At 36.8% G+C, this 23,885-nt stretch overlaps 1 protein-coding gene across 1 annotated transcript; it reads left to right on the forward strand.

Moving 5' to 3' along the window:
• The first annotated feature begins 2,716 nt into the window (after positions 1-2,716).
• On the forward strand, positions 2,717-4,915 carry LOC141677000 (uncharacterized). Its single transcript, XM_074482731.1, has 2 exons — positions 2,717-3,634; positions 3,712-4,915. The coding sequence occupies exons 1-2, from the start codon at positions 2,859-2,861 to the stop codon at positions 4,784-4,786; spliced, it is 1,851 nt and encodes a 616-aa protein (XP_074338832.1). The 5' UTR covers positions 2,717-2,858; the 3' UTR covers positions 4,787-4,915.
• The last annotated feature ends 18,970 nt before the right edge of the window (positions 4,916-23,885 follow it).

Genomic DNA, 23,885 nt, shown 5'->3' on the forward strand with positions numbered 1-23,885 from the left:
TCAAGTAAGATCATTTATATTCAATAAAATTGACCCTTTACTAGAATTAAATAAGAGAAGAAATCGACAAGCATTCTTTAGTTGTTATAATTTTATTATTAAAAATATATCAGGTACTAAAAATGTTCTTGCAGATTTTCTTAGTAGAGAAAATGGACCGGGATAACAAGAATATTCAACCGATGTAAATGATACTAGAAGAAATCAAGAGGAAGAATGAACAAATTGCAACCTTGACCCAAGAAGTTAATAACCTTATAAAAAATCTTGAAGGAGCTATAAAGCTTAGCAAAAATATTACATCCCAAACTTTTGTATCAAGACTAGCTACAACTCCTACAATATCAACCCTTACCCAAACAGAAATATCCAAACCAGAACAACCAAAACTTCAAGTTTCTACATCAGACAAAATTAAATACCTAAAAGAATATATAGAAGCCTTTGAAAAGATAACAAAATTTTATGACTACAAATCCAATAATACCATCCTCAGAACTGGAAAGTTTAGTAAATATCCAAGGTATATCTGCAAAGAAGATGTTGATCCTAAAGTGGTAGAAAGCTTATTAATGTTGGGATTTATTAATAAAATTATGGTTGATGAAACATTAAGAAACATATCAAAACTTCCACCACTAATAGTTGAAAGCGTTAGTGCAATGATGCAATCGTATGGACCAGGAGGAATATATGGAGTACAGGTATTTGATGCTTGTACCGACTTTGTAGGAAAACAAATAATAATATGTCAGATATTAAAGTATGGTAGAAATAGTACTATAGAATGCGATAATACTAGTCTCAAGTCTCCTATGCCATGCACAATAGAAGGATTTCAAGAATGGATGTCAAATAAAAGAGCAATTGGATTATCAGTTCTAAAATCCAAACTTGAAGATCTTATAAAAGGAAGGAAGGCATGTGTATTAGGAACAAGTATGAAGGGAGACGTAGAAGAAATACTAACATTATATTATAATAATGATGTGTTGAAAATAGATACAAGTGATTTAGCAGGTATGCATAACAGGATAACATGTGGAAATTACAATCATGCACCACAAACCAAGGAGTTTTTCAAGGCTATAATTACAGGACAAAGAAAGAAGACTGTAGTAGTTTTAAAACCCTTAGTAAAGGAAGAAGCATGCCCTAATCCTTTCGAGTAAGATTGTAATAATTCCTGTTATTTCAACATGTAATACTAAAGTAATTTTATGGCCCAAACGAAGTTTGGTGACCATAACGTATTAGAAAATGATTCTACGGCCCAATGAAAATTGGTGACTGTAATATATGATTCTACGGCCAATGAAAATTGGTGACTGTAATATATGATTCTACGGCCCAATAAAAATTAGTGACTGTAATATATGATTCTACGGCCCAATAAAAATTGGTGACTGTAATATATGTTTCTACGGCCCAATAAAAATTGGTGACTGTAATATATTAGCAAATAGAAACAACCAAAAAATCATGGAATTCCAGATAAAAGACAAAAGACACAAGGCATTAAAAGGAGTGGATGAAATAAAAAGAGAAAGCAGGAAGAATAAAAGTACAGAAAAAAATTTGCAAAAGTTGAAAAAGAAGACAGAAGAAAAAATTATAAAAGAAGACAGAAGAAAAAGTTGCAAAAGTTGAAAAAAAAGGCAGAAGAAAAAGTTGCAAAGTTGGAAAAAGAAGACAGAAGAAAAAGTTGCAAAAGTTGAAAAAGAAGACAGAAGAAAAGAAAAAGGAAGGGATGAAAGAAAAAGAAGGAAAGAGAAAGAATATTATGTCGGGAAAGCATATCATGTAATAGAAATCTCTCCCTCTATAAAAGAGGAGAATTGTAACAAAAGAATTATCAGTGTTTTTATCAGTTTAAAAAATCCATTACTTGCTTAGCTATTTTCTCTGAGTTTTCATATACAAATTTTTTTTCTTTATACATTAATGGCAAACTAAAAACCTCATATCTGCAATCTATAACAAGATAACATACAGTTTATATATATATATATTTAAGCTGAATTTCATATAGATCAAGTATCTAATAAACATCTACTATTATAATAATTATAAAGATGAAGAAGCAAGGAACGGTAGATAATCCGTTGAGACGCCTGAAGTTGCAGAGCCCAAGATGACGGGGAAGTCGAAATAGGGCATAGTATTCATCAGGGACTCCGGTGAGGTATTTTTGATTCATCAACTTTATAATTATTTAAATGGTTTTTGCTTATTTGGTATGCGATTAATATGATATGATACTTAAATATATAGAAATAACTGTTATGTGTAAATTGTTATGGATTGTAGAGAAATTATAAAATCATGTTTTATGATTTATATATCTGTGTGTCTTCCCTCTTTAGTGTTATCATATATAAAAAACGATCCCCAATCAATCTGGACTTTTGGTAGCTTGAAGACTCGTGTGAAAGCTGAGAGTTTGATGTTGGGTATGAGTTCGTGCTCTTGTCCTTTTCAACTCGACAACTCTCGTTAAGAACACATAATTCGTTTATAACTAATACTATTATACACCAGACCTCATAATCCAAAAAAAAGTATAAAGAAAAAGAAAATGACAAAGAAGAAGAATACACAAAAGAAGACGAGTAAACCAACAACGGGTTGGCGCGGGGTGAAGCTCTCGCCACCGTGAGGAGGTCTAAGGGTCCAAGGTGTGGGTGAGTTTATTTAAAAAACGGAATAAAGAAAGCAAAAGATAGAAGAATAAATTATTGTTCAAGGTAAGGTAAGAATATGAATTCCACAGCTGGACATGAACACACTGCAGGAAACTGTATCACAAAGCTAAGTATAGTTTAAAAATTATAAATTAACTTGTTACCAACAAGTATATGGATAACACTGCCTTGGCATGCCCCATAACTTGCAGAATTGCAGTTGAAATGGAAGGGCTTGTACATTTTAGCCATGAGCATCCCCTAATCCTCTCCAAGTACAATAACTCTCCAGCAGATGCACTCTGCCGTGGTTGCGGTGACCCAATTATAATCAACACCTATGTGTATCGTTGCAGCACCCCTCTGTCCAACACTAGGGAAGAATATTCTTCTTGTACTTACTATTTTCTCCACAAATCATGTTCAACCTTACCTCGAGTTATCCAACACGATATTCACAATGCAGAACACGTGCTAAATCTCGTATTAAGTGATTACTTAGATCACTGTGGTTTTTGTAACAAATACGTGTGCGTTCAGTTTTTGTATCAATGCAGTATATGCTCCATTAGTATGTGCTTGAAATGTTCGTCATTAGAGCGTGATCTTAATCATGCATCGCATGATCACACTTTAACCTTATTGCCTCTGACATCATCACATTTTTGTGAAGCTTGTGGCACCGAAGGTAGCAAGGACTTTTCATACTTGTGTAAAACTTGCTTGTTTTGGATACACAAGAGCTGTGCATCTGCACCGCCTACACTCATTTTTAAGCCTCACGATATTGATCATCCGCTTGTTCTTGATTATTCACTTCCCCAACAGTACCGAAAATATAAAGTGTCCTGTGATTTGTGTGGTGAGGAGGTTCTTCATCCCAGATGGCTGTATTATTGCGCTGACTGCAGATATTTTGGACATATCAAGTGCGTTTTATCAGCAACAGGGTACGTTCTTGTATCTTACGTTGGGCTTTTTACGGTTTTAGTTGTTTGCTTTTATTTTACTTTCATATTTGACTCAGATCAGGCGAAGATGGGAACATAAATGAAGATGTGGGAGATGTTGATGACCCTAATTTGGTACATTTCTCGGTATCTGACAATAAACCATTAGTGTTTTACCAGTTGATTCAAAAATTTGCAGAAAATTTCAGTTCTTCAACTGATGAGAAATCAGGAAAAGCAGAAAAAATCAGCCATTGCCGCAATGGCCATTCACTCATCCTCTTTGATAATTTTTATAGTAAAGATGTTGGTGAAACGGAAAGTAGTGAGCGTATGATATGTGATGGATGCGTGCAGCCCATTCAATCACCACCTGATTCTTTCTACGGATGTCTCGATTGCAACTTCTTTCTCCACACAATTTGTGCTGCGGAGTTACCAAGGGAGTTTCAACACGCATCACATCCACAACACAAGCTCGTCAGATGTGATGAAATCAAGAAGCCAAATGTTTTCTTCAGTTGTGGATTCTGTAACAACATATGCAATGGAATGTTCTACCGTTGTGATTCATGTGAAATTTACATTGATCTTGTGTGCACTGCAATGCCTACTCAAATCAAGCATGATGCTCATAAGCACAAACTTGAATACAGTGAGTATACATTCCTGTATTGTACTGGGTGTGAATGGATTTGTACAAGGAGCTTTAGATGTAAAATATGTGATTATAAAATTGATGCAAGGTGTGTACGAAAACCAGGGAGAATAATGCACAGATGGGATGAACACCAACTATGTTTGATGTATCCACCGGTAAAAGGTCATCCACACGATTTCAATTGCGAATTTTGCTCTCAGGATATAAATCCAAACATATGGTTTTATCATTGTCGCAAATGTGATACTTCATTCCATGCTGATTGCCTTGATCAGTGTAGGTTTCCTAATATCAAGTTTGGGGCTATTGTTCAATATCCTGATCTGCATCAACACAGCCTTAAAATCTCCATGGTTGAACGGATTTATACGTGTGGAAGATGCGGTGTTTATAGAGATCCGTGGCTGAGGGGGCCGATTCTTGCATGTGTATCATGTAAATTTTCAGTCTGCGATTTCTGTACTCCATTCAAAGTTGCAGATACGAGCTAATAGCTATGATCTCCTTTAGTAGTGAAGTAAACAAATGTAATATTTTTCTTTGCAATGTGAAACTTGATATATGTATAGTCTTATACTTAAGATATATGAATTGCAGAAACAAATAAAGCAAGTTATGTGTCTAAAGACTTCTGATATTCCAAATAAGATACTGATTACAAATTTAAAGAAAGAATTACAAAACGAATACTAGAAAATAGGACAACGTTCCCACGATATGAGAAACTAATTCCTACAATGTCTCTTCTGATAAACTTATTCAAATAAAACCTATAAACTTGCTAGACACCCAGACCAAGTTAACAAATTTCAGACATGTTTTCCCAGAGCCTTGATACCCAACAAATTTCTCAACCTCTCAAACCTTACTGCAAACACTTCCTTAGTTAACAAATATGCCTTCTGATTTTCACTACTAACATGTTTGACAACCCCTTCCCCTCGTCCAATGCATTATCGAATGAAGTGGTATCTAACATCGATATGTTTGCTCCTCCCGTGAAATACAAAATTCTTGGCTAAATTTATTGTGACGCCCTCAATCTCGGGGTTAGGAAATGAGGACTCACACACCTTTAATCTAATAATTAAATAAGCATAAACCCCGATTAACTACTAATAGGATCAACAGGATAAAGTATGAGACAAGATTACAACTACCAATCATAAAATATAACTTACAACCACAAAATACTATTAAATAAACAATATCGATTCCGGCTGGGAACCGACAGATAACTCATTTTATCTTTACAGATTTCCTTCTAGGCGCGTGCTCACTCAAAAATACCACTACCTGCTCTGGCAACCGGAAGCCCTCAACACGATAGGGACCACGAGGTACGCTCTTACGAGCAGTGCGCCTAAACCTGGCCATCTTCTTGCTTAACTGCCATGGTTAGATTAAAACAAAACATATGAGTATATAACTCAGCAAGTAACTATATAGCAGTTCTATGATATCAATTCACAATATACTTTACCAAACTCAGGGCATTCTACTTTATTTGTTCTATGTGGCAGATTTCCAGCTTTTGGGTTAAGAAAGGGTTTTGAAAGATAATGTGGGGCTTTCAAGGAACAAGGCTCAATGCAGGACGAAAGCCGACATTCATCATAAATCATTAAATGATCAGAATAGATCTTTCAAAAAGAGAAAATTAACAGTATTTCATTATATGGAATCAATCATATGATCAACAGATTTAAGAATCAGGGTTCTCGAGCTTTAAGCTTCACATTAACATAATCAACTCTTTTCAAAATAATATAAACCATTTTCATTTTCAAGAATCCATTTACTGAACAGAAAGTTTCAGTTCCCTTTTAAATAATCATTTAGAACCCTTGATTGGATCACTTTATCTTTCCATTTCATTATAATACGGGTGATCAGCCCGTACCGACCTTCATCCGGTCTTTAAGGTACCAATCGGCATAATTTCAGCCTTAAGTTGGACTAGCCCCGCTAGCCTCTTACCATGACTGGACTAGTCCCACTAGCCTCTTACGTCTCAATCCAATCCATCAGGAATTCGTTTGGAAAACCTTGAGTTGGAAATAAATCAATAGGTTTTCTAAAATCCATTTTATCATTACCAAGAACATGAAATTGTTCAGACTCTTTCGAGTCGAAACTCATTCTTAAGTCAGATTTTAAGAAAAACAAAGTTCAGGGAGTGATTCAAAGATAAGCAAGGAACAATTCTTAAGGATTCTGTATCAAGGATAACAAGGTACTTAAGTTAGAAGGATCAACATCTGTTTAGGGATCAATAGGGTGATCAAGAAATAAGGTATAATCAAATAGGGTTCGCAAAGATAATTATAGGGATTCAATAAAATTCATGGCTTAATGAATAACTTGAACAGAAAGGACAGGTTATCAAAGGGTTGAATCAGTAAGCTTATCAATAACAGTTTATCAAGATCAAAGGCAGGGTATCTCAAATCAATATCAGGGTTTCACAATTAAACAGTTCAATACTCTACATGGTATGAACAACATTCTCTTTATAACCATTTACATAAGTAATCAGAGTTACTTGCCTGAATATGCTTTCCTGAAGGTTGAACTACTGCCACCTAGTATACCCTTTCCTTTCCTAGCCTGAATGCCCTCACGCTCCGAATCTACAATAAAAACCAAAACCTTAATCAGTTTCTCAACTCTCGTTCCCGGAATGATCACTCAATTACGATAGCTCAACTATACTTTTGACTCGAACTATACGAGTATAGCTTATATACACACAGCACATAACGCATTCTTTGCTTATAGCCTTATATCACTTTACATATACTCGCTAAACTTTGACTATTTTTCCCAAATCAAATATTTATAACTCGTACAAACACACAATGACATGCATGACTATTACTTATAGTTTCTAACCTCAATTAACTCAATTCCCTTTTTCTTTTATCCATAATTCGAACCAAAAACACAATCCAACAAGCAAAATTCAAAGGTTTCACACATAAACACTCAATCAATCTATCATTTACTAAAAATCAGATTTTTGACTTTGAATTTCTTTGGCCTATTCGGCCTTAACCACATTCACGATCAAACCAAAACATGCATTAACAATTCCTCTTTTAAATCAACATGCAATCTTATTACTTTCTAGTTAAACCTTAATTATACCAAAATCAAGTCACAAAAATCAATTCTTCTTTTTTATTAACACATGGTCGAACCAAAACCTTCACCATGCATTCCCAAATTTTGCATCCAAACAAATGTACAAGTCCAATTATCATAGAATCTTAGTTAACATACTTAAATCACAAAAGAATATAGCCCTTTTTGGTACATGCAAACATTAAGAAATTTTATCATCCAATTTTTACTAATTTCCAAAAATGAACATTAACAAGTCATGATCATTACTAAAAATTATTTTTGATCTTTTAAAAACCAAGATCACATTCGGGTTTTTCCAATAATCATGCATGTAAGGATAAATTTTGACATGCAAAGTTGTATATCACATTTCCCACTTGTTTTAAACCTTAATTTAGTCATACAATTCATTAAACACCAAAACCAAGCATCACCTAGTGACTCCATCTTTAACCAATTCATTTAATCAACATGCATTCACTTAATCATCAAATTAATCGCTTCTAAACTCATTTTTCTTTCGGCAAAAAAAAAATCAAAACTCACAACTCAAGGATTAAACATTGACATGCACTACTTGTTTTTCTTTAAAACTAACATGCAATCACTTTCTATGCTAAATAAGCTTGGTGTACACTAAGATCAATTCATCAAATCCAATTCCTCCTTTTAATTAGCACAAAGTCGAATTATAAACCCAACATGCAACCTTAAATTTTGATTTCCTAATCATCAAACAACTTACACACACATCAATAATAAAAATAAATCCATTTTCAATCACATACTCAAGTTTTAAAGGAAATACCAAAAACTCTTTTGATCTATTCAAAAACCAAACATGCAAGGCTTTAAAATTCAAATCAACATATCGTAAAAACTCCACCGGCTCTCCTTGGATCACAGCCGGTGGTGGTCGAACTTAAGAGAGCCCGCAACAGGTCTCCTCTCGAGTTTATGACCCCAAAATCTCCTTGAATTGACTCTTATAGTTTTGTAGCAAGAAATTAATTTCCTTGAACACAACCATAGAGATCAACATCAAAACACTTATACAATACTTACATGCAATTGGAAATTGAGATGTATACTGAAAATAGAGACTAAAGAGAGTAATATCTTTGAGTTTGAGTGAGGTTTGAGTGTTGCATGCAAGAGAGAGAGATGAGAGATGGAGAGAGCCGAGAGAGAGTGTGTGTAGCCGATAGAGAGTGAAGGAAAGAAAGAAAAAGAAAGATAGAAGGGGAAATGGGGTGCACGGGAAAAGAAAGGAAAGGGGGGGGGGGGAAATGAATTTATACACCATCAAAGACAAGGGCAAATTAGTACATTACTAAATCCCTTTTTGGCTCATTTGATCCTTTCTTTTTATTCAAATATACTAAAAATCAATTATAAAATATATCTCTCTCGAAAAGTCAAAAATTATTGCAAATGACAATTTTAACACGTAGATCTCAAAATTAGCTTTTCAACCATTACTCATAATAGATTTTTGAGCGGACGGTTGATTTTATATGAATTTCGCAAGCTCGTCTTAATAATAACATTTTTCCACATAAAAATAAATTTAAAATCCAAAGACCGCCAAATAAATCCACTCATTATTTTTAAAAAGTCTCTAGGACTACTATGAAGATAACAAAACAAATCCCATACTTTTATCTTACTCGGATAATTTTGTAAAAATGCGTGAAGGTTAAATAAACCTTTATTTAAATCACATAATTCCTTTAAATTCATAAATATGTCATAAAGCACATAGTCATGGACACAGACAAGCAATCACACATATACAATCACATAACGACTCAGGTCTGATCATAGAATTTATTCTTCTTTAATCTTTATCCCTTTTTACGCGTATCGGGTCACGTTCAGCCTGACGGCCCGACGCTCAGCGTTTCGATTACGCTTCTCATTATCTTTATCGACCGACACGTCACTGAGGACGAAATACTTTATTTACTCATTCATTTCATTCAATCATACATAATTCCTATTTTATATTCTTTAACTCCTTATTAGGACGGGTTCCGTTCTACCTGACGGCGCGAGGACACAGCTTAACTCCTAAGCTGACTCTTTAAATTGGAACGTTTTTATTTACCCTCCTATATTCTAATATACAGAAAAGATAGTTAATCAACACTTAATCACGTAATTATAATCATATCACATAAAGCATACTTTATTGACTTAATTACGTCACAAAATTCTCAGTCGTCACATCTATAGCCGATTTATTATCAATATAAAAAACAAAAGGAAGCACTTGCTTACCAGTGAGTTCCTTCAGAACATTGCTCAGCCAAATGGCTTGGTACGCAGCAGTCGTGGATGCCATGAACTCTGCTTCACACGATGATAAGACGACACAACGTTGCTTCTGTGAGACCCAAATGACCAGACATTCATTTAAATAAAATACCATACCCCCACTCGACTTTCTGTCTTCAATATGTCCTGCAAGGTCACTATCTGAATAACCTGTCAACACATTATTACCCGCATCCTTTGTATACATCAAACCATATTCCAGCGTCCACTTAATGTATCGCAAAATTCATTTAGCAGCATTCAAGTGCTGGATAGTTGGTCTTTCCATATATCGACTCACTACGCCTACTGAAAAGTCTATATCGGGTCTCGTATGCACCAAGTACCGTAGTCCGCCTACCACACTCTTGAACTCTATTGCATCTACATCCTTCTCACCTTCGTCCTTTGTGAAATGCTCCTTTGGATCCATTGGGAATTTGCAAGGATTACATTGAGACATCCCATCCCGTTCGAGCACCTTTTTTGCGTACCCGGTCTGCTTCAACTCTATGAACCCTTCGCCTTGCTTCATTTTTATTCCCAAATAGTAATTCAATCTCCCCATTTTGCTCATCTCAAATGTATTACCCATCTGCACCTTGAAATCCTTAATGAGAGATATATTAGTTCCCATAATGAGTTGGTCATCCATGTATACACCAACAATTAGTGACTCTATTCCTTCTCGTTTAATGTAGACGGCATGTTCATAAGGGCTTCTCACGAAACCAAGATCTTCAAGTGTCTTGTTGAGCTTCGAATACCAAGCTCGAGGAGCTTTCCTAAGCCCATATAGTGCCTTGAGTAACCTATAAACTCGTCTTTCTGCCCCTTTTTTACGAATCCCTCCAGTTGAGTCACATATACCTCTTCATTAATTTCCTCGATTAGAAAAGTCATCTTGACGTCAAGATGATGCACTTCCCATGAATTTTTTGCTGCTAATGCTAGAAGTAATCGAACAGTTTCAAGGCGTGTAACTGGTGCAAATAGCTCATCAAAGTCAACTCCCCTTTCTTGCACGTATCCTTTTGCAACCAAGAGAGCCTTGTGCTTCACTATGTTTCCGTTGGCTTCCTTTTTCAGTTTGAATATCCACTTCAATCCAAATTCTTTCTTTCCTGGTGGTAGGTCAGTGAGTTTCCAAGTTCCATTTTTCTCAATTGAATCCATTTCAATTTGCATAGCCATTTTCCAAACCTTGTCTATCACATCATGAGCGTATGAATTTGGTTCATCCACTCCCATCAGAAGGAGCTCACCTTCAATCTCCACTTCCTCGGTCTCTTGGTAAATGTTTACGAGTGGTCTGAATCTTTTTGGAGTTGCATTGTCATCATATGCATCCTTGTTTAGACCCAAGCCGAAGTGTTGTGACACTGGTGTGTGTGCTTCAGATTCTTCTTCAGATTCTTCTGTAGTGCCATCCTGCTCTTGTCTGGAATTTTCAACCTTAACAATTTCAGCGATAGGCACGTTCGGCACATCAAAGAAGTATGTGTTGCTTGATGGGGATACTTTTCTTTCATTTCACTTTCTAATTCCCAAGTCGATTCTTCGACTAGCGGATTCCTCCACAACACTCTAACTAGAGGTACAACTTTATTTCTAAGCGTCCTCTCTTTTCGGTCCAAAATTCGAACTGGCTGTTCCACGTAAGACAAATCTGGTTGGATTTCCACTGGTTCCAACTCGATCACATGGCTCGCATCAGCATTATACTTATTCTGAAGAGATACATGAAATACATTGTGCAGATGTTGCATTTGCGGAGGTAGCGCCAATTCATATGCCACCTTCCCAACTCGTCGCAATACTTCAAATGGTCCAATATACCTAGGACTCTACTTTCCTTTCTTTCCGAATCGGGTTAAACCTTTCCAAGGAAATATTTTTAATAAGACTTTGTCTCCAGATTCGAATTGCACATCTTTTCGTTCTTGATTTGTGTACTTTGCTTGACGGTCTTGAGCTGCAATTAATCTCTTTCGAACCATTTCTACTTTATCCTTTATTTGTTGAACTAGCTCTGGGCCAATTAATTTGCGCTCACCAACTTCATCCCAATATGTAGGAGATCTACATTTTCTTCCATACAACGCTTCATAAGGCGGCATGCCAATACTCGCGTGATAACTGTTGTTGTAGGAAAACTCAATCAAGGGCAAATGATCGTCCCAATTTCCTTTGAAATCTATTGCACAGGTTCGTAGCATATCTTCAATTGTCTGAACTATCCTTTCACTTTGTCCGTCTGTCTGCGGATGATATGCCGTACTCATTTTCAACTTTGTTCCCAAATGATCATGGAATTGTTGCCAAAATCTCGAGTTAAACCTTGGATCTCTATCAGACACGATAGATACAGGAACTCCATGACGCATCACAATCTCATCCAAATACAATTTGACCAACTTTTCCAACGAAAACCTTTCATTTATCGGCAAGAAATGTGCTGACTTCGTCAACCGATCGATTACCACCCAAATCGCATCATGATTTGACTTGGTTTTAGGAAATCCTACCACGAAATCCATCGCTATATGTTCCTATTTCCATTCGGGTATATCCAGTGGCTGAAGCAATCCGCTCGGCCTTTGATGTTCCGCTTTTACTCTTTGGCACGTGTAACATTTACTTATCCATTCTGCAATTGTCTTCTTCATGCTTGGCCACCAATAACTTTCTTTTAAATCCCGGTACATTTTCGTACTTCCAGGGTGAATTGAAAATCTCGAGTTATGCGCTTCTTGTAAAATCTCGTGCTTTAATTCCACGACATTAGGTATCCAAATACATGAGTTAACACGGTATATTCCTTTTCCATCTTTTTGAGCTTTAATTTCTTCTCCTGTCAACTTATCCTCTTCGCGATTCATTACTTGCTCTTGACAGTATCGAATCCTTTCCAAAATTTCAGGTTGAAATGACATTCCATATGTAGCTTCACCTCCAAATTCTAGAGTCTGCACCTCTATTTCCATCTTTTCAAAATCCTTGATCAATTCTTCCGATGATGTTAACATATTCAACCTTTCCTTGCGACTTAGAGCGTCTGCTACACATTTGCCTTTCCAGGATGATAGTTTATCGCACAATCATAATCTTTGATTAATTCTAACCACTTTCTTTGTCGCATATCCAATTCCTTCTGAGTAAATATATACTTTAAACTCTTATGATCCGTATAAATCTCACACTTTTCCCCGTACAAATAATGCCTCCAAATCTTAAGGGCAAACACAATTGCTGCCAATTCCAAATCGTGCGTTGGATACTTTTGCTCGTGCGGCTTGAGTTGCCTTGACGCATATGCTATTACCTTCTCGTGTTGCATTAACATGCATCCAAGTCCTTTATATGAAGCATCACTGAATATCACAAATTCCTCTTTTTCATCTAGTAATACCAACACTGGGGCGGTTACCAATCTCTTCTTTAACTCTTGAAAACTTCCCTCACACTTTTCTGTCCATACAAACTTCTCATTCTTTCTTGTCAACTTTGTTAACGGAACGACAATCTTAGAGAAATCTTGCACAAATCTCCTGTAATATCCGGCTAAACCCAGAAAACTTCTTACTTCCGTAGGAGTCTTGGGTCTTTCCCAATTCATTACAACTTCTATCTTGGCAGGGTCCACTTTGATTCCTTCTTTATTAACTACATGACCAAGAAATTGCACTTCCTTCAACCAAAATTCACACTTTGAAAACTTAGCGTACAGCTTCTCTTTCCTCAGAATTTCCAAGGAAATCCTCAAATGCTCCTTATGATCTTCTTCTGTCTTGGAGTAAATCAGTATATCGTCGATAAACACAATAACTTACTTATCCAAATATTGCTTGTACACTCTGTTCATAAGATCCATAAATGCGGCTGGTGCATTCGTCAAGCCAAATGCCATTACCAAAAACTAATAGTGTCCATATCTCGTTCGAAATGCTGTCTTGGGTATAGCTTCCACTTTGATCTTTAACTGATGATACCCAGATCTTAAATCAATCTTGGAGAAACACAAAGCTCCTTTTAACTGGTCAAACAAATCATCGATCCGCGGTAGAGGGTATTTATTCTTAATCGTCAATTTATTCAGTTCGCGGTAATCAATGCACAACCTCATACTTCCATTTTTTTTCTTTACAAATAACACCGGTGCGCCCCACGGGGATACACTCGGTCGGATTACTCCTTTATCCAACAATTCTTGCAACTGAGCTGCCAATTCTTTCATTTCAACTGGCGCCATGTGATAGGGAGCTTTCGACACTGGTTCCATTCTAGGAGCCAAATCAATCGTATACTCGATCTCTCTGTCTGGAGGTAGTCCAGGAAATTCATTAGGAAACACATCCGTAAAATCTCTTACTATCGGAATATTCTCGATCCTTGAAGATTCCTTCTCGAAATCCATGACATGAGCCAAATATACTTCGCATTCTTGACGTATTAATCTTTTCACCTCAATAGTCGTTAGGAATTTCTTCTCTTGCCTATTTCCTTTAAATATCACCTCTTCACCATCCTTGGTTCTTAACTTTACCTTTTTACTTTTACATCGTATTTGCGCTTCATGGTTTGACAACCAATCCATCCCTAGTATAACCTCAAATTCTCCTAACTTAAAGGGAATTAAGTCAGCAGAAAAGTGCCGACCTTCTATAGTCACATCACAATCGGGACAAATCTTGCTAACAATAACTTTCTCTTAATTTGCTACCTCTATAATCAAATTAGGTTCTAGAGGGTATGCAACACAATTTAACTTATCAAGAATATTTTCAGAGATAAAAGATCTAGTTGCTCCAGAATCCATCAAAACTTTTACTTCTACTGAGTTAATAACAAGCATACCTTCTACCACGTCCACATCTTGCACCACATCTTTCATCGTCATGTTAAAGGTTCTAGCTCTGGGTTGAGCTGGTGGTGCTGGGAGAGATGGCGGTCCAGCAATCCTGAGAACATTAGCCTTCTGAACAGGCTCTTTACAATTTCTGGCCACATGGCCCACTTTACCACACTTGAAACAAGCCAAATCAGGCTTCCTCGCTCCACTTGGGCATTCTGAAGAGTAATGCCCCTTCTGGTTGCACTTAAAGTATGTCACATCCAACTTATTACACCTTCCCGGGTGTCTCTTTCCATAATTCTTGCATTCTTGAATCTTGGGCCTGTTATCCTTTCCCGGTTGTCCTGCTGTCTGGAAACGGTTCTTCTGAGCTCCGTTATCGGGTTTAAATTTCTGAAATCTTTGGTTCTGACCTTCACCATTCTTACCAAACTTCCCTATGAACTTTGAACTTCCTTGCTCTTGCTCTGAGCCTTCGAATTTCCTCTTTCTTCCTTCATTTTCTCTCCTTGTAGCATCTCACTCACCTTCCACTATCATTGCTTTTTGAACCAAAGCAGCATAATTCTTGATCTCCAACATTGCTACTTGACTCCTAATCCATGGCTTAAGTCCCTGTTGGAACCTCTTAGCCTTCTTTGCCTCTGTATTCACATACTCAGGTACGAATCTAGACAACTCCGAGAATTTCACTTCATACTCCGCTACTGACATATCCTCCTGTCTAAGGTCTAAAAATTTCATTTCCAATTGATCTTGCATATAACTCGGAAAATACTTCTCCAGAAACATTTCAGTGAACTTCTCCCATGATAATTCTTTGCCTTCCAACAACGCCTTTGAAGACTCCCACCAGAAACTTGCTTCATCTTTCAGGTAATAACTTGCATACTGAGCCTTCTTGTCATCCTTAACTTCTGCTAACTCAAAAGCTTTTTCCATTTCTCTTAACCACGACTGAGCTTTAATCGGGTCTGGCAAACCTAAGAACTCTGAGGGATGAACAGATTGAAAGTGTTTGAAATTTCCAACTTTGGGGGCCACAGGTTGTTGCAAAAGCTTAGCAAGTCTGCTCATCATGGTTGTTTCTGGGTTTACTTCTGGGTCTTGGGTGGGAATTTCTTCTTCTTGGTGATCTGGTGAGTTGGCCATTTCTTACAAACCTGATTGAGCAATTATTTAGCAATACGATGGCATGGCATATATATAACAACAGTTTCTATAAAATATCTTTTGTGGGTTTTAAGTTTTACCCAATTTGCACATGCAATCCTATTACTTCATAATTTTCGCATCAGTGTTGTTTTTTCATGGCACATAATAGGGTTTTATGATCTTTAAACACGGTTATACGAAAACATGGTTGTATAGAAACATGATATTGAGAACAGTTTATGAGATATTTAAGGTGCACAATGGAAAACAAGATAATGGATTCATTTAAACAAGGGTACATAAAAATAAGTTTGGCTACCGCCAATTCTGAAATAAGGTACAATAATATAGCAGGGTTAAACAGAGAAAAAAACTGGAAAATATCCCCATATCTACCCCTAACTTCTAACGACTACTACTACAACACAGTTCTGAAATACAACAAGATAAATGAAAAAGGGATCCCGGCATCTGACCAAGTATCCCAAAGCCTACCGGCGCTGAAAAACAACAATCTACGGGCTCAACCAACAGTCCCGTCTAATCATCTAGAATCTCTCTCAACACAACCAACATCCAGCGAATGATCTTATGCAGCCTCCGACCCTCAGCATCAGCATCACTAGTGGATGGTCCCTCATCCAATCTCCTCCTGGAAACCTACTCCACCATCTTCACCCGAACTCGCCACTCATCATCCATAACCGAAACACTCTGCCTAGACTCTCTGGCTAGCCTATCCACCAAAGCTCCCAACTCAGGAATGCGGGAGTAAACAAAGTCTCGATCATGGGCTAACTTGCCACCAACACTGACAGGTACAGTCTTAGGCATCTCAGATTCTGGCTCAGGGGTAGGGGTATCTGAATCTGGCCTCAAGGGTGAAATCTGCATAGGGATCTCACTACTCTCAGAAGGGTCCTCCTCTGGGTCTGAACTAACATACACAGGCTCCTCTGGAGAGGGTGGAATGGGGTCCACTGGGGTACCGGTCAAACTAATCTCTGAGTCAGTCACTACCACTACTAGGATCCTGAGGGAAAACACAAAACAACAACCAAGAAACAATGTTAGGGTTAAATAAAGCTTCCAGCTAACTCACACCAGAACTCTAGTTTCCACTCTAACTGATACACACTTTTCTTAGACTATACCTAATAGTCTAACTCAACTCTATATAAGTCGAACTCTCTCGCGATATACATATATTCCCAAAATACCCCTTTTTTTCCTAACTTGTCTTGGGGACTAGATCTTGTAGCTCTGATACCAACTTATGACGCCCTCAATCTCGGGGTTAGGAAATGAGGACTCACACACCTTTAATCTAATAATTAAATAAGCATAAACCCCGATTAACTACTAACATGATCAACATAATAAAGTATGAGACAAGATTACAACTACCAATCATAAAATATAACTTACAACCCCAAAATACTATTAAATAAACAATATCGATTCCGGCTGGGAACCGACAGATAACCCATTTTATCTTTACAGATTTCCTTCTAGGCGCGTGCTCACTCAAAAATACCACTACCTGCTCTGGCAATCGGAAGCCCTCAACACGATAGGGACCACCAGGTACGCTCTTACGAGCTGTGCGCCTAAGCCTGTCCATCTTCTTGCTTAACTGCCATGGTTAGATTAAAACAAAATATATGAGTATAAAACTCAGCAAGTAACTATATAGAAGTTCTACGATATCAATTCACAATATACTTTACCAAACTCAGGGCATTCTACTTTATTTGTTCTAGGTGGCAGATTTCCAGCTTTTGGGTTAAGGAAGGGTTTTGAAAGATGATGTGGGGCTTTCAAGGAACAAGGCTCAATGCAGGAGGAAAGCCGACATTCATCACAAATCATTAAAGGATCAGAATAGATCTTTCAAAAAGAGGAAATCAACAGTAATTCATCATATGGAATCAATCATATGATCAACAGATTTAAGAATCAGGGTTCTCAAGCTTTAAGATTCACATTAACATAATCAACTCTTTTCAAAACAATATAAACCATTTTCATTTTCAAGAATCCATTTATTGAACAGAAAGTTTCAGTTCCCTTTTAAATAATCATTTAGAACCCTTGATTGGATCACTTTATCTTTCCATTTTATTATAATATGGGTGATCAGCCCGTACCGACCTCCATCCGGTCTTTAAGGTACCAATCGACATAATTTCAGCCTTAAGTTGGACTAGCCCCGCTAGCCTCTTACCATGACTGGACTAGTCCCACTAGCCTCTTACGTCCCAATCCAATCCATCAGGAATTCATTTGGAAAACCTTGAGTTGGAAATAAACAAATAGGTTTTCTAAAATCCATTTTATCATTACCAAGAACATGAAATCATTCAGACTCTTTCGAGTCGAAACTCATTCTTAAGTCAGATTTTAAGAAAAACAAAGTTCAGGGAGTGATTCAAAGATAAGCAAGGAACAATTCTTAAGGATTATGTATCAAGGATAACAAGGTACTTAAGTTAGAAGGATCAACATCTGTTTAGGGATCAATAGGGTGATCAAGAAATAAGGTATCATTAAATAGGGTTCGCAAAGATAATTATAGGGTTTCAATACAATTCATGGCTTAATGAATAACTTGAACAGAAAGGACAGGTTATCAAATGGTTGAATCAGTAAGCTTATGAATAACAGTTTATCAAGATCAAAGGCAGGGTATCTCAAATCAATATCAAGGTTTCACAATTAAACAGTTCAATACTCTACATGGTATGGACAACATTCTCTTTATAACCATTTACACAAGTAATCATAGTTACTTGCCTGAATATTCTTTCCTGAAGGTTGAACTACTGCCACCTAGTATACCCTTTCCTTTCCTAGCCTGAATGCCCTCACGCTCCGAATCTACAATAAAAACCAAAACCTTAATCAGTTTCTCAACTCTCGTTCCGGAACGATCACTTAATTACGATAGCTCAACTATACTTTTGACTCGAACTATACGAGTATAGCTTATATACACACAGCACATAACACATTCTTTGCTCACAACCTTATATCACTTTACATATACTCGCTAAACTTTGACTATTTTTCCCAAATCAAATATTTATAACTCGTACAAACACACAATGACATGCACGGCTATTACTAATAGCTTTTAACCTCAATTAACTCAATTCTTTTTTTCTTTTATCCATAATTCGAACCAAAAACACAATCCAACAAGCAAAATTCAAAGGTTTCACACATAAACACCTAATCATTCTATTGTTTACTAAAAATCAGATTTTTTACTTTGAATTTCTTTGGCCTATTCGGCCTTAACCACATTCACAATCAAACTAAAAATGCATTAATAATTCCTCTTTTAAATCAACATGAAATCTTATTACTTTCTAGTTAAACCTTAATGATACCAAAATCAAGTCACAAAAATCAATTCTTCTTTTTTATTAACACAAGGTCGAACCAAAACCTTCACCATGCATTCCCAAATTTTGCATCCAAACAAATGTACAAGTCCTATGATAATCTTAGTTAACATACTTAAATCACAAAAGAACATACCCCTTTTTGGTACATGCAAACATTAAGAAATTTAATCATCCAATTTTTACTAATTTCCAAAAATGAACATTAACAAGTCATGATCATTACTAAAAATCATTTTTGATCTTTTTAAAACCAAGATCCCATTCGGGTTTTTCCAATAATCATGCATGCAAGGATAAATTTTGACATGCAAAGTTATATATGACATTTCCCATTTATTTTAAACCTTAATTTAGTCATACAATTCATTAAACACCAAAACCAAGCATCACCCAGTGACTCAATCTTTAACCAATTCATTTAATCAACATGCATTCACTTAATCATCAAATTAATCGCTTCTAAACTCATTTTCTTGCGGCAAAAAAAATTAAAACTCACAACTCAAGGATTAAACATTGACATGCACTACTTGTTTTTCTTTAAAACTAACATGCAATCACTTTCTATGCTAAATAAGCTTGGTGTACACTAAGATCAATTCATCAAATCCAATTCCTCCTTTTAATTAGCACAAAGCCGAATTATAAACCCAACATGCAACCTTAAATTTTGATTTTCTAATCATCAAACAACTTACACACACATCAATAATCAAAACAAATCCATTTTCAATCACATACTCAAGTTTTAAAGGAAATACCAAAAACTATTTTGATCTATTCAAAAACCAAACATGCAAGGCTTTAAAATTCAAATCAACATATCGTAAAAACTCCACCGGCTCTCCTTGGATCATAGCCGGTGGTGGTCGAACTTAAGAGAGCCCGCAACGGGTCTCCTCTCGAGTTTATGACCCCAAAATCTCCTTGAATTCACTCTTATAGTTTTGTAGCAAGAAATTAATTTCCTTGAACACAACCATAGAGATCAACATCAAAACACTTATACAATACTTACATGCAAATGGAAATTGAGATGTATACCAAAAATAGAGAATAAAGAGAGTAAGATCTTTGAGTTTGAGTGAGGTTTGAGTGTTGCATGCAAGAGAGAGAGATGAGAGATGGAGAGAGCCGAGAGAGAGAGAGTGTAGCCGAGAGAGAGTGAAGGAAAGAAAGAAAAAGAAAGAGAGAAGGGGGAAATGGGGTGCACGGGAAAAGAAAGGAAAAAGGGGGGAGAATGAATTTATACACCATCAAAGATAAGGATAAATTAGTACATTACTAAATCCCTTTTTGGCTCATTTGATCCTTTCTTTTTATTCAAATGTACTAAAAATCAATTATAAAATATATCTCTCTCGGAAAGTCGAAAATTATTGCAAATGACAATTTTAACACGTAAATCTCAAAATTAGCTTTTCAACCATTACTCATAATAGATTTTTGAGCGGACGGTTGATTTTATATGAATTTCGCAAGCTCGTCTTAATAATAACATTTTCCGCATAAAAATCAATTTAAAATGCAAAGACCACCAAATAAATCCACTCATTATTTTTAAAAAGTCTCTAGGACTACTATAAAGATAACAAAACAAATCCCATGCTTTTATCTTACTCGGATAATTTTGTAAAAATGCGCGAAGTTTAAATAAACTTTTATTTAAATCACATAATTCCTTTAAATTGATAAATATGTCACAAAGCACATAGTCATGGACACAGACAAGCAATCACACATATACAATCACATAATGACTCAGGTCTGATCATGGAATTTATTCTTCTTTAATCTTTATCCCTTTTTACGCGTATCGGGTCACGTTCAGCCTGACGGCCCGACGCTCAGCGTTTCGATTACGCTTCTCATTATCTTTATCGACCGACACGTCACTGAGGACGAAATACTTTATTTACTCATTCATTTCATTCAATCATGCATAATTCCCATTTTATATTCTTTAACTCCTTATTAGGACGGGTTCCGTTCTACCTGACGGCGCGAGGACACAGCTTAACTCCTAAGCTGACTCTTTAAATTGGAACGTTTTTATTTACACTCCTATATTCTAATATACAGAAAAGACAGTTAATCAACACTTAATCACGTAATTATAATCATATCACATAAAGCATACTTTATTGACTTAATTACGTCACAAAATTCTCAGTCGTCACATCTATAGCCGATTTATTATCAATATAAAAAACAAAAGGAAGCACTTGCTTACCAGTGAGTTCCTTCAGAACATTGCTTAGCCAAATGGCTTGGCACGCAGCAGTCGTGGATGCCATGAACTCTGCTTCACACGATGATAAGACGACACAACGTTGCTTCTGTGAGACCCAAGTGACCAGACATTCATTTAAATAAAATACCATACCCCCACTCGACTTTCTGTCTTCAATATGTCCTGCAAGGTCACTATCTGAATAACCTGTCAACACATTATTACCCGCATCCTTTGTATACATCAAACCATATTCCAGCGTCCACTTAATGTATCGCAAAATTCATTTAGCAGCATTCAAGTGCTGGACAGTTGGTCTTTCCATATATCGACTCACTACGCCTACTGAAAAGTCTATATCGGGTCTCGTATGCACCAAGTACCATAGTCCGCCTACCACACTCTTGAACTCTATTGCATCTACATCCTTCTCACCTTCGTCCTTTGTGAAATGCTCCTTTGGATCCATTGGGAATTTGCAAGGATTACATTGAGACATCCCATCCCGTTCGAGCACCTTTTTTGCGTACCCGGTCTGCTTCAACTCTATGAACCCTTCGCCTTGCTTCATTTTTATTCCCAAATAGTAATTCAATCTCCCCATTTTTCTCATCTCAAATGTATTACCCATCTGCACCTTGAAATCCTTAATGAGAGATATATTAGTTCCCATAATGAGTTGGTCGTCCATGTATACACCAACAATTAGTGACTATGTTCCTTCTCGTTTAATGTAGACGGCATGTTCATAAGGGCTTCTCACGAAACCAAGATCTTCAAGTGTCTTGTTGAGCTTCGAATACCAAGCTCGAGGAGCTTTCCTAAGCCCATATAGTGCCTTGAGTAACCTATAAACTCGTCTTTCTGCCCCTTTTTTATGAATCCCTCCGGTTGAGTCACATATACCTCTTCATTAATTTCCCCGATTAGAAAAGTCGTCTTGACGTCAAGATGATGCACTTCCCATAAATCTTTTGCTGCTAATGCTAGAAGTAATCGAACAGTTTCAAGGCGTGTAACTGGTGCAAATAGCTCATCAAAGTCAACTCCCCTTTCTTGCACATATCCTTTTGCAACCAAGAGAGCCTTGTGCTTCACTATGTTTCCGTTGGCTTCCTTTTTCAGTTTGAATATCCACTTCAATCCAAATTCTTTCTTTCCTGGTGGTAGGTCAGTGAGTTTCCAAGTTTCGTTTTTCTCAATTGAATCCGTTTCAATTTGCATAGCCATTTTCCAAACCTTGTCTATCACATCATGAGCGTATGAATTTGGTTCATCCACTCCCATCAGAAGGAGCTCACCCTCAATCTCCACTTCCTCAGTCTCTTGGTAAATGTTTGCGAGTGGTCTGAATCTTTTTGGAGTTGCATTGTCATCATATGCATCCTTGTTTAGGCCCAAGTCGAAGTGTTGTGACACTGGTGTGTATGCTTCAGATTCTTCTTCAGATTCTTCTGTAGTGCCACCCTGCTCTTGTCTGGAATTTTCAACTTTAACAATTTCAGCGATAGGCACGTTCGGCACATCAAAGAAGTATGTGTTGCTTGTTTCTGACTCCCCGTGATCATTCTAATCCCAGGCCTTTTGTTCTTCAAAAATGACATCACGGCTCACATATAATTTATTTTCTCGAGGATCAAATAGATGGTAGGCTTTAGTTCCAGGTTATTTGCCTAGGTTGATCACTTTTAAGATTCTGTCATCAAGTTTTTTAACTCTATCACCTAGAACTTTCATGTGAACAACACATCTAAATATTCAGATATGTCCAATGCCAGGTTTGAACCCTGTCCATGCCTCATAGGGTGTTTGCTCAGATAAGGCTCTTGTGGACAGCCTATTGAGAATATAAACTGCATGCCTAATTGCCTCAGCCCACATTATAGATGTCATCTTCATTTGTTTTAAGTAGCTTCTTCCCATTTCGACCACTGTTCGATTTCTCCTTTCGACCATGCCATTTTGTTGAGGCGTGTATGGTGTTGTAAAATGTCTAACAATTCCTTGCTCCTCGCAATAAGAAGTAAATTCCTTTGACATGAATTCCCGTCCCTTGTCAGTTCTAAAGGTTCCAATTCTCTCTCTTTTCTCCTTTTCAACCTTAACTTTAAATTTTTTGAAAGCATCAAATGCATCGCTCTTATTCTTGAGCATATACACCCACATAATGCGAGTGTAATCATCCACCAATAAGAAAACTACCAATTTCCAGCGAGAGTTGTGGGTGTAATAGGACCACACAAGTCTCCATGAACTAATTCTAACGCATGATTTGCCTTAAAATTTGACTGAGCAGGAAATGATTTTCTTACTTGTTTAGCCATTAAACACCCCCTGCAAATTTTCTTTGGTTGTGCAATAGCAGGCATCCATTTTACCATTTTTTTCTTCGACATCAGCTCCATAGAGTGGAAGTTTACATGCCCAAGACGCGAGTGCCAGAGCCAGGAGATTTCCTCAGATTTTGTAAGCAGAATAACACTATC

Source organism: Apium graveolens, chromosome 8 (genome assembly GCF_009905375.1).
Source record: "Apium graveolens cultivar Ventura chromosome 8, ASM990537v1, whole genome shotgun sequence".
NCBI classification, from domain to species: domain Eukaryota; kingdom Viridiplantae; phylum Streptophyta; class Magnoliopsida; order Apiales; family Apiaceae; genus Apium; species Apium graveolens.

Excerpts from the sequence above, each read along its gene's own strand:
- LOC141677000 (XM_074482731.1), top strand. The coding sequence starts at position 2,859 with ATGGATAACACTGCCTTGGCATGCCCCATAACTTGCAGAATTGCAGTT. Across the intron at positions 3,635-3,711 it reads TGCGTTTTATCAGCAACAGG|ATCAGGCGAAGATGGGAACA; the intron begins GTACGTTCTTGT and ends TATTTGACTCAG.